We start from the raw sequence: 13,176 nt of genomic DNA, 5'->3' as shown, positions 1-13,176 counted from the left end.
ATTGTTTATGGTATAATGGGAGATAACTCTGTCTTGTTCATCCCTGTGACCTGGTCCAGTGCCTTGCTGGGAGGAATTCAGTAATCATTTACTGACTTTAATCAAATTAGGTCAATAGCAATCATAAAAATCACTCTCAGGGCAGGAAAGGTTGCTTTTAGTGAGATGTACTATGAGCAACTCACTGTGCCTATTTTATACCCACTTTTGTTGATTGAATGCTCCTAATAGTCTATGAGTAAGGGGATTCTGGCAATCTGGGTGTAAGTCTGAGCATAAATCAGCTAAAATGACAGGTTTCTTTAGGGCTGATTCAACCCTATCTGATGCCAAAAACCTAGTATCTTTTCTCAACGCATTTACAACCTCACCGAATGACCACTATTGTTTGTGCTACAGTTGCCTTATTGGTAAAATGAAGTAGAACACACTCCATCACGACAACACTGTCCACTATTCTAATCCATGATTCTAGGAGTTTGGAGTTTTCACTGAGCTTCCATTTGGTTGGTAAAAAAAACCAAAAACCAGAAAACTTAAAAACAGAACGAAAACATAACCCATCAGCTTATACTATAAGTCCATAATTCCTTATCTGAAATTCTAAAATCCAAGTCTCTGAATAATGAATCCTTTTTAGTGAGTTTAGTTCTAAAACTAATTTGGCAGTAAAAACTGACCTAAATGGATATGAAAGATATTTATCATCTCAGTTTTCTTCTGCTTGATGAGGATATTTATATATTTTACTGCAGAAATATTAAGGGATACTGACTCAGACACCACAAGGGGTGTTAAACTTAATATATGGGATTTCCTTTCTACAATCCAATAATTTTGAACACATTGGCCCCCAAGATTTTCAAATAAATGATGGTGAACATGTACTAATGGCAATATATCAAGCTACTTGATACCAACTTCAGGTGGACAGAAGTTAATGGAAAACAATGTAAACCAGTAGTCCAGGGGCAGCAGGCAGAAAAGCTGGAGGGTGGTGGTGGTGGGACTGGAGTCTCTAGGGCCACCTGAACAACAAGGGGAAGTTGTCTTCCACCTGAACAAGAAGGGGAAGTCACTCATGCAAATCTCATGTGAGCATCACGTATTCCCAGCACTGAGCTTCTTGTGTTTGTCCAGCTTTTGTAAAACCATAGCTGATTAATATCACAGACTTCTCCATGAACAAGAGGGCACTGGAGGTCCTTCTAGGAGGCAGAATTTCAATAAGCAGCTGCTCACTCTTGTGCGGTGATCTGTTGAAGCAATTGGAACCATTTTAACTCAGAAAGGCCATAATTTGTTTTTTTCTGTTTAAATATTTTCTCAAGGAGCATGAAAAGAATTGGAAATCCCTTGTCACTGTTCTTTCCAAGAACCCCCCTTTGTGTGTGTGTGTGTGTGTGTGTGTGTGTGTGTGTGTGTGTGTTTGACTCCCTATTTTAAAGCTTGATTAGAAGACATTTGGAAGCTTATAAAATCCTGTGTTGCTAAATTGGAAGAATATTTTACAAAATGGAATTGTTACACAGTCTTTCTCTTTCAAATGTCAAGTATTCAAGGTTTAATAAGAAGAGATTGAGCTGGTAACTGAAATCGCATATTTTTGTATTTCTCAACTGTTCAAGTGCATTTTCATATCTGCCACAAGTATGAGTTTCGGGTGATTAGTAAGGGACTCAAGTATTAGAAATAAAAGAAAAAGGAATGCTTATGTAGAATTTCTTGTTCACTTTAAGATTTAAAATATGAGCACACTTAGCAGGAATGTTAACTAAATAAATTAACACCAGAAATTTTATTGATTTCTTACTCTATGTTGAGCAATGTGGCAGCCCCACTCCCCAAATTTGTCTACCTCCTAATTCTTAGAAACTGTGAATATATTCTTTTACCTGGTATAAGGGACTTTACAGACATGATTAAGGTAAGGGTCTCTTGCTGGGGAAATCATCCTGGATTGCCTGGGTGCTTCCAATGTAATCACATACATCCTTACAAGAGGGAGGCAAGAAGATCAGGAAGAGAGAAGATACAAGGACTGAAGCAGAGCTCAGAAAGGAGAGAAGATGTTACTGTCCTGGCTTTGAAGATGGAGGAAGGGGCCATGAGCCAAGGAATGAAGGCAGCCTCTAGATGCCTGGATAGGCAAGGAAATGAATTGTCCTCGAAAGCCTCTAGAACAGATGCATCCCTGATGACATCTTGATTTTAGCTCAGGGAGAACCATTTTGGATATCTGATACCAGGACTGTAAGATAATACATTTGTGTTGTTTTAGGCTACTACTGGGTTTATGGTGATTTGTTATAACAGCAATTGGTGACTAATACAGGCAATGTGCCAAGGGAACCTATGGCAGTATTAGAAATTGGTTGTGTGAGTCTGGAGAGGAGTGAACTTAGAGAATTATCATATGTTTGACACGTTGTAGCCACTCTATCAAAATTAATTCTGCACTAATATATTGATAGTTTGCCTAGGAGGATTCTAGTTCAATTATGTTTTATACTGAGACATCATTTTTTTGCAAATTTCAGCCACACATTTTCCTCAGGGAATATTCCCAATTTCTTTGTTCTACATAATCCTGCTCCACTCCAGGCCACAGCTGACTGGATGAGGGAAAGAGTTCTTTATGACAATGGATCTGTGTAACCTCATTGAAGGTCATCTTGACTGATTGGTTTCTTTTTTCTCAGGGATGTTTGGAATTGAGGAGCTGAGAGGCTGAGTTGGTTGGTGGTGGGCCTTGGCAGATGAGATGGCCATTTTGAAACATGGCAAATTGGGTGCATAAAGAAAACTGGCTCCATGAGAAAGCCAGCCACATAGTCAGTGTATCCAGAAAAGCTGGGATGAGAGAGACCAGAATTTCCTGACACAAAGATTTTTTCAGTTCCCAGCTTTGAGTTCCATTTGCAATCATTTTCTATTATTTGGTATATGATATCTCTTGATCATTTCAAAGAATGCTCACTGCATCCCAATACCAACCAGTCACCAGCCCCTACTGCCACCTTTATATTTGATTTCATCTGAGTGGGTTGCATTTTTCTTATATCCAAAAGCTCTTTAACTCAAATATGCTTCATATTTCCAATGGTCAAATAAAAATAAATGGTCTTAATTAAGACAGAGAAGATGGTAGTAACAATATAAGAAGACCATGAAAGTGTCAATAATTAAAATAATCAATCCTTTTCTAATATCCAGATGCAGAGCAGGGTCCAAGTGACAGCTAAGGTTTCAAGATCCTTAGATTGGTAACAGATGATCATTTATAATATGCATTTATGCAGAGAATTGTATCAGTCTGGTAAAACTCCAGAACACTTGGATGGTTTTTCCTATTTTGATACTCACTACACGCACGAGGTGGCACTCTTACTATTCCTCTTTACAGATGAAGAAACTTGGGTGTCAAGAGGCCAGATGCTTTGTCCATGACCCTTTGACTGAATTGTCTGACTCTGGAGCTCTAATCTTAAAAGCCTCCCTCCACTGCATCATGGGAAAGTTTCATTGTAACACCAAATAAACATAACAGACCAGAAATAAAATGCTCCATTCTAGGATGTTAAGGATTAATTATGAAATCCTTTGTTACTCAGACATGCTGATGTGTGAGAAAGAAAATTTAAGTAAATTTTAAAACTTTAATTCAACTGAGAATTATCATGTTGTTTTAATTACATTGATTGCTATCATTAATGACTGTGCCATATCTAATGATGCTTACAGGAGATAAATCATCTATTCCTCCAAAAAAAGGATAAACAATATCTGAGTCAAATCACCAAAGTAGGTGATCGGTAAGGCTAGAAAAACAGAATCCCTACATTTCTGGTTCTGAAACATCAGTAAATGGAGAAATGGAATGTTGCTGTGGGAACGTCTTTGCAGTGAGACAAATGGGTTTAAATGTTGTCTGTGCCATATGACAACATGGACACTTTAAGTCCAGTTCTCACTCTCTCAGAATCTGTTTTCCATTATGTTCATTAAGGATAAAAATACCCACCTCTTGGACTTAAGTATGAATGCAATAAATAAAAGTTGATATCTTTATATGCAAAGGCAATGGAAGGAATTGGCTCTGTGAACCTTAACACAACCAGTTCCAAGATGATTCCATTATACCATCTTCGAAGATCCCATTTTACAAATGAGGATGTGTGGGTTTACAGAGGTCAAGAGATAGGATGATGGAATGCGCTTTCATTGAGAGAGAAAATAAAAATTTTATAAAATTTGGTGAGTGTGTTAGTTTTATTGATGCTGTAACAAACTACCACAAACTTAGCTGCGTACAACACACATGTATTACCTTAGAATTCTGTCAATCAGAATTCTGACAGGTCTGGCCAAGCTGCATACAGGACTATGTTTGTTGTTGTTTTTTGTTGTTGTTGTTTGTTTGTTTGTTTGTTTTTTTCTGAAGGATCCAGTCTTGTTCTTGGCTTTTCCAAGTTGACAGAATTCAGTTTCCTGTGGCTGTAGGGCTGAAGTCTGCATTTCCTTGATGGTTGTCAGCTGAGCACCATTTTCAGCTTCCAGGGTCCACCTACATTTCTTGATTCGTGGCTCCCTTTCTCCATCTTCAAAGTCAGCAATAATGGGTGGAGCCCATCTCATGCTATCAGCTTTTCTGTTACATCTTTCTGACCCACTCTTCTGCCATCCACTCCCACTTCTCAGGACTCCTGTGGTTAGATTGGGCCTACCTGAACAAGCTAGAGAAATCATTCCATCTCAAGATTCTTAACCTTAATCACATCTGCCAAGTCCCTTTTGCTATGTGCCAGTAAAGTAACCCATTCACATGTTCCATGGACAGCTTGGGGTGGGGTGGGGGGCTTATTCTGACTACCAAGTGAGTAATGGCATTCAAGTGGGTCTTCTAAGTATGAAGTTGTTATACATGATTCACATTATGTTCCAGTTTTCAAAATAAGTGAGCCGTTGTTTAAAATATCCACTTTTATAAACAGGCAGACAGCACATGACCTCGCATAATTTGGCTTCTGCTTACCTCTCACCATTCTGATACCTCCTCTGCTGAGCTATATGCTCTCCTCATATGCTTCTAAGAGAATAAATATGCAAACGACAATGGCCAGGCCATATATGAAGATGAAACTCAGGTCCACTACGAAGCCCGGGAAGGCAAACTGGAGACTCTGCAGCAGTCACCCCAGAAAAGTCAGAACTTGGCCAACAACTGCCAGCCTCTCTGTTTTTAGTCTCCCCTGACTCCTGTTTCCAACTCAGAATCAAGCAGAGATAGCCAAATATATTCCCCAAACCAAGTGTTTAAGATGCCCCACTTCTGCCCTGTGCCAACAACCTCTAATCTGCATGTACATAAAGGTCCCCCCTTTATCACTGTAAAACTTGCCCTCTTCCCTGACAGCCTTTGAGGCTCTGCCAAATGCAAGTGCTGATGGCTGACTCCCTCGCTATAGCAAGCTCTATTCACATTTGGGTTTGTTGTTGTTGTTCATTTGTGTGTGTGTGTGTATGTGTGTGTGTGTGTTATTTCCATACCTCCTTTGTTCTTTTGACATTTGCTTTTCCCTTTTCTCTTCCTGGATCACTCTTTTCTTTTTGCCTTCTGGTTAACTTCCATTTATCCTTTGCATATCAGTTTAGATGTCACTAATGATAATGATAATAATAATAATAGTAATAATTAGAATGATAGCTAACCTATACTAAGCCTTTATCTTATGCCAACAACAGTGCTAAGCATGTTCACGTTTTCAACTCTTTAAACTCATATAGCAATTATTGAACTGGGTTTCTATTATTGTTCACATTTTACAGAAAGGGAAAGATAGTTCATAAAGATTAAGTCACTTGCCAAGGTCACTGAGATAGTGTAGGAATTGACATAGAATTTAGGTAGCCTGCATCATGGTTCCCTTTTGAAACTGTTACACTACATTGCTTTTAGAATAAATTTTCAAATGCTCTCAGTTTGCGATGGGTATTTTTTGTCACCGGCTTAAATAGCATTCTGTACTTCATCTTTAACTGGTAATACTGTATTGTAATTGTTTATGAATTTATCTAGAGTCCCTACTAAATTGTAAGCTCCCTGAGGACAAGGACAGTGTTTCATCTTACATCTGTGTTTAAGTCCAGTGTAGAGTAGCTTGTCTATAAATGTGCATTTAAGAAATGCATAAATTAATGATTGACTGAAGGAAACACATAAAAATGTCTATCTTATTACCTTTTTTTAAAAAAAAAAAATTGGAGGATACTGTGTTAAAGCAAAGGGAAAGGGACCCTATTTCTAGACAAACTTTTAATGTAACACAATTCTAAATATGAAATTATAATTATTGTCCAGGAAACAACTTACCAAAGCAAGGATAGCTTATCTCTTCTCAGTGTAGGCTACTGCCATACTCTTATACTAAAATCACACGAAGTACTATCATCAGCATCTCCTCATATAGTCTTTTCAAATTAAGAGTCATCATCAGTTTGGACCTGACATCATCTTGGCATTGGTTTCTGAGCATCTCTGACTTAATAACATCTCTGAGCTCTGCCACAATCCTGCAAGCTTACTTTCATCACATACCACACTGGAGAGTCAGCAGAGAGCCAGAGCCAGGGGTGGTGTGTATTCCCAAAAACTATGCCAGAATTTTAGAGCAGACATCCCAACCTAGTATTCCTTAAGGTCCTAACTGCCCTGTACCCCACATTCTGGGACAGGTGCTGTGCCCTTGTTCATGCACAGTGCGCTTTTCTTCTTAGACTTTTGAGATTAATGGTTCTGGAGAAGCACTAAGTCAGTAATCTGGTTCAATTCTTTTACTTTATATTGATTACTATTGAGATTTACTCATTCACTCAAATATTTATTGAGTATATCTACCAAATTTCCAGTATTATGCCAGGATTTGGGGAATCCAGAGGTAAAATAGACAAATTTTTTGCTAACAAGGGGTTTGTATTCTAGTGCAGTTAAAAGGCAAATCTTGCATATAAAAAATAAACAACTTAAGTCTGTAGCAATAATACAAAGTTATGTGATAGCAACTTGACCAAATGTCTCCCATTCAGAACACACATCTTCCACAATCATGTCACCCCATCACTCTCCCACTCCCTTATCGGCCAGGCCAGTCTTCCTTGGAATTCTTCCAGATTCCTCTCAGCCTTTAATTGATTATATGTAGGAACTAATAAACCTTATTTTGAACAAAAATTATTTAGGAAATTATTCCCGATCATCTCTCTTTTAAAAGTTATTGCCAACATACTAAAAATAACTTTTCTTCTTATATATCTTCTTTTTTTCCTAGGAATTGACTATTACAACAAGATGATTGATGATTTGTTAGCAAATCGGATTACGCCCATAGTGACTCTCTACCACTTTGATTTGCCGCAGACATTAGAAGACCAGGGAGGTTGGTTGTCAAACACAATCATTGAATCTTTTGATGAATATGCCCGGTTTTGCTTCAAGATGTTTGGGGATCGAGTCAAGCAGTGGATCACCATAAATGAGCCTAATTTGTTTGCCCTGCTGGCATATGATTTGGGTGCATTTCCTCCTGGTGTACCTCACCTGGGAACCGGAGGCTATCAGGCAGCTCATAATTTGATTAAGGCCCATGCCAGAGCCTGGCACAGCTATGATTCCTTATTCCGAAAAAAGCAGAAGGGTATGGTGTCCCTAGCATTGTTCTGTGGCTGGGTGGAACCAGCAGATCCCAACTCAGTGTCTGACCAGGAAGCTGCTAAAAGAGTCTTGGCTTTCCACTTGGATTTCTTTGCTAAACCCATTTTTATTGATGGTGATTATCCAGACGTTGTCAAGTCCCAGATCGCCTCCATGAGTAAAAGGCAAGGCTACCCATCATCAAGGCTTCCAGAATTTACAGAAGAAGAGAAGAGGATGATCAAAGGCACAGCTGATTTTTTTGCTGTGCAATATTACTCAAGTCGCCTAGTCAAGCACCGGGAGAACCATAAAGGAGAACGGGGTGTTCTCCAGGATGTGGAGGTGGACATTTTTCCAGACCCAGCTTGGATAAATTTGGATTGGGTCTATGTGGTGCCATGGGGAATACGAAAACTACTGAAATACATTAAGGTAAATGCATATTTGTTTGTGTCCATGAACACCCAAATAAGTGAAGATGGGAAGTCAGGCCTATGTATATGTGTATATGAACCTGAAAAAGAATGATTGTAGGCAATAGCATATATACTTGTTGGCCTGGAAAGAGAAGATTAGGAAATAAACTGGTGAGGGGTAACTAGCTGATAAAAAGCTTCAAAATCATTGTCAAAGTTAGGACTCTCTGCTAAGTCATCCGTGGCCATAGGAATAGCTTGGCTATTGTTTTCAGGCTGGTGTCCTGGCTATAATTATTAAAAGGCATTCTAAGGGTTGAAATAACTGGATCCTTTCTGGGTCTCTGTTTTGCTGGATGGCATCCAGGTAGCTGAAATTAAAATGTCAAGTTATCAGTTTTCGGGGCCCCTTCCCCATGTAGGGGGGATAGAGAGTGTAGCTGTTGGTGGGACCAAAGGGTTAAGGAGCAGTGACAGTCAGCAGATGCTGATGGCAGAAAGATATTTCTGTCTTCCCATTATAACAGGAGTCATTTGACTGTCTTCATGCACATTTGCACAGTTTTGCTTTCCCATTGTTAGTCATAAAAGATCAGTGCGTGGAAAATTAAGTTAATAGGGTCAGTGCAATTTGCTGAAAACTAGTTTGGGGCTGGAGCTTGGAGAAGATAGAGGATAATGCACCTGACTTTATGAGCCATTTTTTTCTACATCTGTTTGGAATAAAACTTCTGCTCTCTTGTTCCAGGATACGTATAATAACCCTGTAATTTACATCACCGAGAATGGGTTTCCCCAGGGTGACCCCACATCTCTTGATGACACTCAACGCTGGGAGTATTTCAGACAGACATTTCAGGAACTGTTCAAAGGTACCATTTGAAATGATGAAAGATCAATTGTGCAAACTTATGTGCCTATTTGCATTCAGCAAAGACCAATGATGTTGAAAGCTGAAATTCATGTAAATCAGTGGAAAGCCATGTAATTAAGAGAGAGGAGAGAAAGTATTTAGGAAAGAGTAGGGTGAGGATTTTGGCCTAGCTTCAACCTCCTAAAATTTAATCAAGTAAAAAGCGACTGTCTTCAGCATTTTGTGACTCCTGGGTGAAGGTGACATGAATAGGAGGAGTGGTGGCAGTTGGAAAAGAACATTAGTTATTATAAAAAGATTAGCATTGACCAACTAGAGCATGCTTATTTGCATATTTTAATATCCTACCTACCAAGAAATGAACTGATAGAATTTTTAAAGGAAAAAAATTAAGCATTTGTATAATACATTTTAAAGTGGCATGAGACTTCAACCAACAAGTTTCATTTAAGCTGTAACCAAGTAGCCCAGTTAGGAACTTTTTTTTTGCCTTATAGATTTTGTGAAATTTGTTTCTAGACAATATTATTATTCTGGTAACTTCTTTCCCTCATGGAATTCTTTTCATATTTGAAAGCAAATGTGAAGTAGTAATCTTTAACTGATAACACACATTTCTAAAACTGTGACCCCACCCCCTTTTAGCTACCATTTGGAACACTATTGCTTTATAAATTTAATTTCTCGCCCTATAGAGGAATCGTATCATAGCAACAAAATCCAATGCAAGATGAGACTTTCAATATCTTTTTTTAAGCATGTTAGGTATTACTTCTCTCTCATCATTCTATTTGAAAATTCCTGAAATGATTCTTTCAAAAATTAATTAGTAATATACTGGAAGAAGCCAGAAGGAATTCTGGAAAGTAACAAACTGTTTTCTTTCTAAAACCTAAAATATGTTGACTTGATCCCTCACTCAGGCCTGGACTTTATTGGCAGAGTGCAATTGGATTCCTACAATTTAGCCCAAGCAATCTAATCTATTTGTCTTACACCGAAAACATTATTTCTCTAGGTGGGAATTCACATTCTGATCAGAAAGGGGAATCTCTCATTTTTTTTTTCTTCTTCCCACTTTTCCCTGTAAATGGGCCCATTTTTACTTAACCCATTGATGTTCCCAGCTTCATCCTGAGAGACAGGTAGGCTAGGTACTACCAGGCAGATTTATGGGTGATGCAGGGGCCACAAATGACTTGTCCAAAATTGTTCTGTGTGTTTTTAGGAAAGAGGGAAAAACAGGAATTGGCGGTTTTCATCTCCAGCTTACATGTTTAGTGATAACCATCTAAGGTCTTTCAATTGGTCTTTAAAATAGTTTTGGGTACTTTACATAGTCCCTGAGATCTTTAATGATAAAATCTCAGTGATGGACCCCCGAAATTAAAAAAACTGAAGACCAAAAATAATTGAAAATTTAAAGCCAGGGTGGAAAATGTGGGTTGGGTTTCTGAAGGACAGGAGAATGGAATAGGGTTAGGGAACAAACCCCTGCTTTCAACTTGCTGATTTTATATTTTGTTTAAATTGATGGACAAAGTACTGTGCACTTAAAACATTGATTGTTTAGAGCATCTATGTTCTCCTCTGATTTTTAACATTAGATGATCTACATTCATCATAATTAACAGATAATGCTATATTCATGTGGCTTTTTAAAAATATCACTTTCCTAAAGTGCAGAATTCTACATATTGACAATAAACTCATAGATATGTATATATATATATATATATATATATATATATATATATATATATATTCTGGACTGGGTGTAGTAATAGCTATTTTTCATATATTGTTGCAGTGGATACCAATTATTTCATCTGTCATGAAACTCTCTTTTCTTGTAACTAATTCTATTTCTTCTATGAAATACCCACCTTCCTCATCCTCAGGCTTACCCATAGGGATAGCCATCTATACTGATAAGAGAGAAATATGGTAATTGACCATCACTCCATGATGCCCACAGCCAATCAGGAGGGAATATGCAAATTAGCAGGGAAAGATGGCAGCGGACACAGAGCCAACTGGAGCGTGTGGGAGGCTTGGGTCGCCCAGGCCAGCCTACGAGGGAGGGGCCTGCAAATGGCCCTCAGCCCCTCACCCAGGCTGGCCATGCCCCCCATGGGGTGAGAGTCCCCATGGGGGGTGTGGCCAGCCTGCAAACAGCCATCAGCCCCTCACCCAGGCTGGCCAGGTACCCCAGTGGGGACCCCCACCCTGAAGGGGGTGTGGCCAGCCTGAAAATGGCCCTCAACCCCTCATCCAGGCTGGTCATGCCCCCCCATGGGGACCCTCACCCCATTGGGGTGTGGCTGCCCTGCAAACTGCCTCAGCCCCTCACCCAGGCTGGCACCATCCCCAGTGGGGACCCTCACCCCAATGGGGGCATGGCCAGCCTGCAAACCACCACAGGCCCCTCTCCCAGGCTGCTCCGCCCCCCAAGGGAACCCCCACCCTGATCTGGGACATCCTTCAGGGCAAACCAGCTGGCCCCCACCTGTGCACCAGGCCTCTATCTATACTAATAAAAAGGTAATATGCTAATTAGGCCGGGAGACCTTCCAGGAGACCTTCCAGACGTTCTTTTGGACAAAGCCATGGTGGCGGGGCCGAGGTAGAGGTGGTTAGGGGCCAAGAGGGGAGGGCAGTTGTTGGTGATCAGGCCAGGATGGGATGGCAGTTGTGGGTGATCAGGCCAGTGGGGGGGGGGCGTTGGGGGTGATCAGGCCGGCAGGGGTCCAGTTGGGGGCGAGCAGGCTGGTTGGGGGGCAGTTGGGGCAAGCAGGCTGGAGTGGGGGGGAAGTTGGGGGCAAGCAGGCCAGCAGGTAGAGTGGTTAGGGGCAATCAGGCAGGCAGGCAGGTGAGTGGTTAGGAGCCAGCAGTCCCAGATTGTGAGAGCAATGTCCAACTGCTGGTTTCAGACATCCCCTGAGGGGTCCCAGATTGTAGAGGGTGCAGGCCAGGCTGAAGGACACCCCCCCCATGCACGAATTTCATGCACCGGGTCACTAGTGTAAGTAATAAAATACTGCTCCTTGCCAACAGATAATTGATTGGTCTAGATGTAGGCACATGGCATGAGCTGGGCCAATCCCATTTCTTCCCTTGGACCAATCAGTTTGCTTGTTTCTTAGCTTGAGTTGGTGGGGGATGTAACATTGGAGGCCATTGGTGGCCATGTCCTGCCTTTTCAGCTATGAGCAATGAGAAGGGCTGCAGGTGCCTCAGGGGAAGTGGCCACAGGAAATGAAGAGAAATTCCAGATGGCACTAGGGCTTCTAGTTCCAGTGTTTCCTCAACCCAGCTGCGTACATGTTCTTGAGATAGATTACTTTTACTTTTAATTAAGTGCTCTTTCTGCTTCACCTGATTCTGATTGGGTTTCTATCACTTGGAACAAAACGAGTCTTAATTGACTCCATCTCATTTGCTTTTCACAAGTTATGTGAGGTCACTGCTCCTACTTTGCAGATGAGAAAACTGAGTTTCAAAGAGGCTAAGCCAGCCGTGGGCAAACTACGGCCCGTGGGCCGGATCCGGCCCATTTGGCTGTTCTATCCGTCCCGCGGAGCCGAAAGAGTGGAGGGTTCTCTTGCTATCCCCTCCGCTCCTTTACTTTGAATTTATATTAGTTCACACAAACACTCCATCCATGCTTTTGTTCCGGCCCTCCGGTCCAGTTTAAGAACCCATTGTGGCCCTCGAGTCAAAAAGTTTGCCCACCCCTGGTGGAAGCCATTTGCTCAAGATCACAAAGTTACTAGATAATATTTTCTGGAACAAGGTAGGATGTGTGCATTATTATTAGTAGTACTGCTACTATTTAGGTGTTTGATAAGGTCTGCTTTCTGACTCAGAGAGCTTGTTGTCCCAACACACAGAACCTTTTGCTCACCTTTGGCACCTTTGCTGACGTGTATTCTTTGAGAGTGCTTCATGCTGCCTCTACATGAGCTGTCAGGTCCTGTGACCTTGGACAGAGCTCAGACATCCCCTATCCTGCCTGCTATCACAGGAGTAGAGCTGTGCCTACTAATCGAATTCCAGAGATTCCTCAGCGGTAGCACTGATGATCTTGATTGCTGAGTACTTTCTTAGTAAAAAGCACACCATCAGCAATTCAAAATAATAACAGGCCAATGAAGACATTCATGGGAATTGCTGCAGGTGAGAACCCACCA

General features: G+C 40.8%; 1 protein-coding gene across 2 annotated transcripts in view; it reads left to right on the top strand.

Annotated features, from left to right (window-relative positions):
* The window catches only part of LOC308233430 (cytosolic beta-glucosidase), a gene marked incomplete at its 3' end in the record, with an annotated part of 109,582 nt that overhangs the window by 36,014 nt on the left and 60,392 nt on the right, over nucleotides 1-13,176 (top strand). Inside the window, exons 3-4 of one of the 2 annotated variants that reach the window (XM_080640367.1) lie at nucleotides 7,329-8,125; nucleotides 8,858-8,981. The exons of the other annotated variant lie outside the window; for it this stretch is intronic. Of the exons in view, the coding sequence (XP_080496493.1) occupies nucleotides 7,329-8,125; nucleotides 8,858-8,981 (921 nt within the window). The remainder of the gene's footprint in view (nucleotides 1-7,328; nucleotides 8,126-8,857; nucleotides 8,982-13,176) is intronic. 2 annotated transcript variants of the gene reach the window in all.

The sequence above is a fragment of the Plecotus auritus genome, assembly GCF_963455305.1.
Source record: "Plecotus auritus genome assembly, chromosome: 1".
NCBI classification, from domain to species: Eukaryota; Metazoa; Chordata; class Mammalia; order Chiroptera; family Vespertilionidae; genus Plecotus; species Plecotus auritus.
The sequence above is the reverse complement of the archived record's forward strand: the minus strand, read 5'-3'. Positions and strand labels throughout refer to the sequence as shown.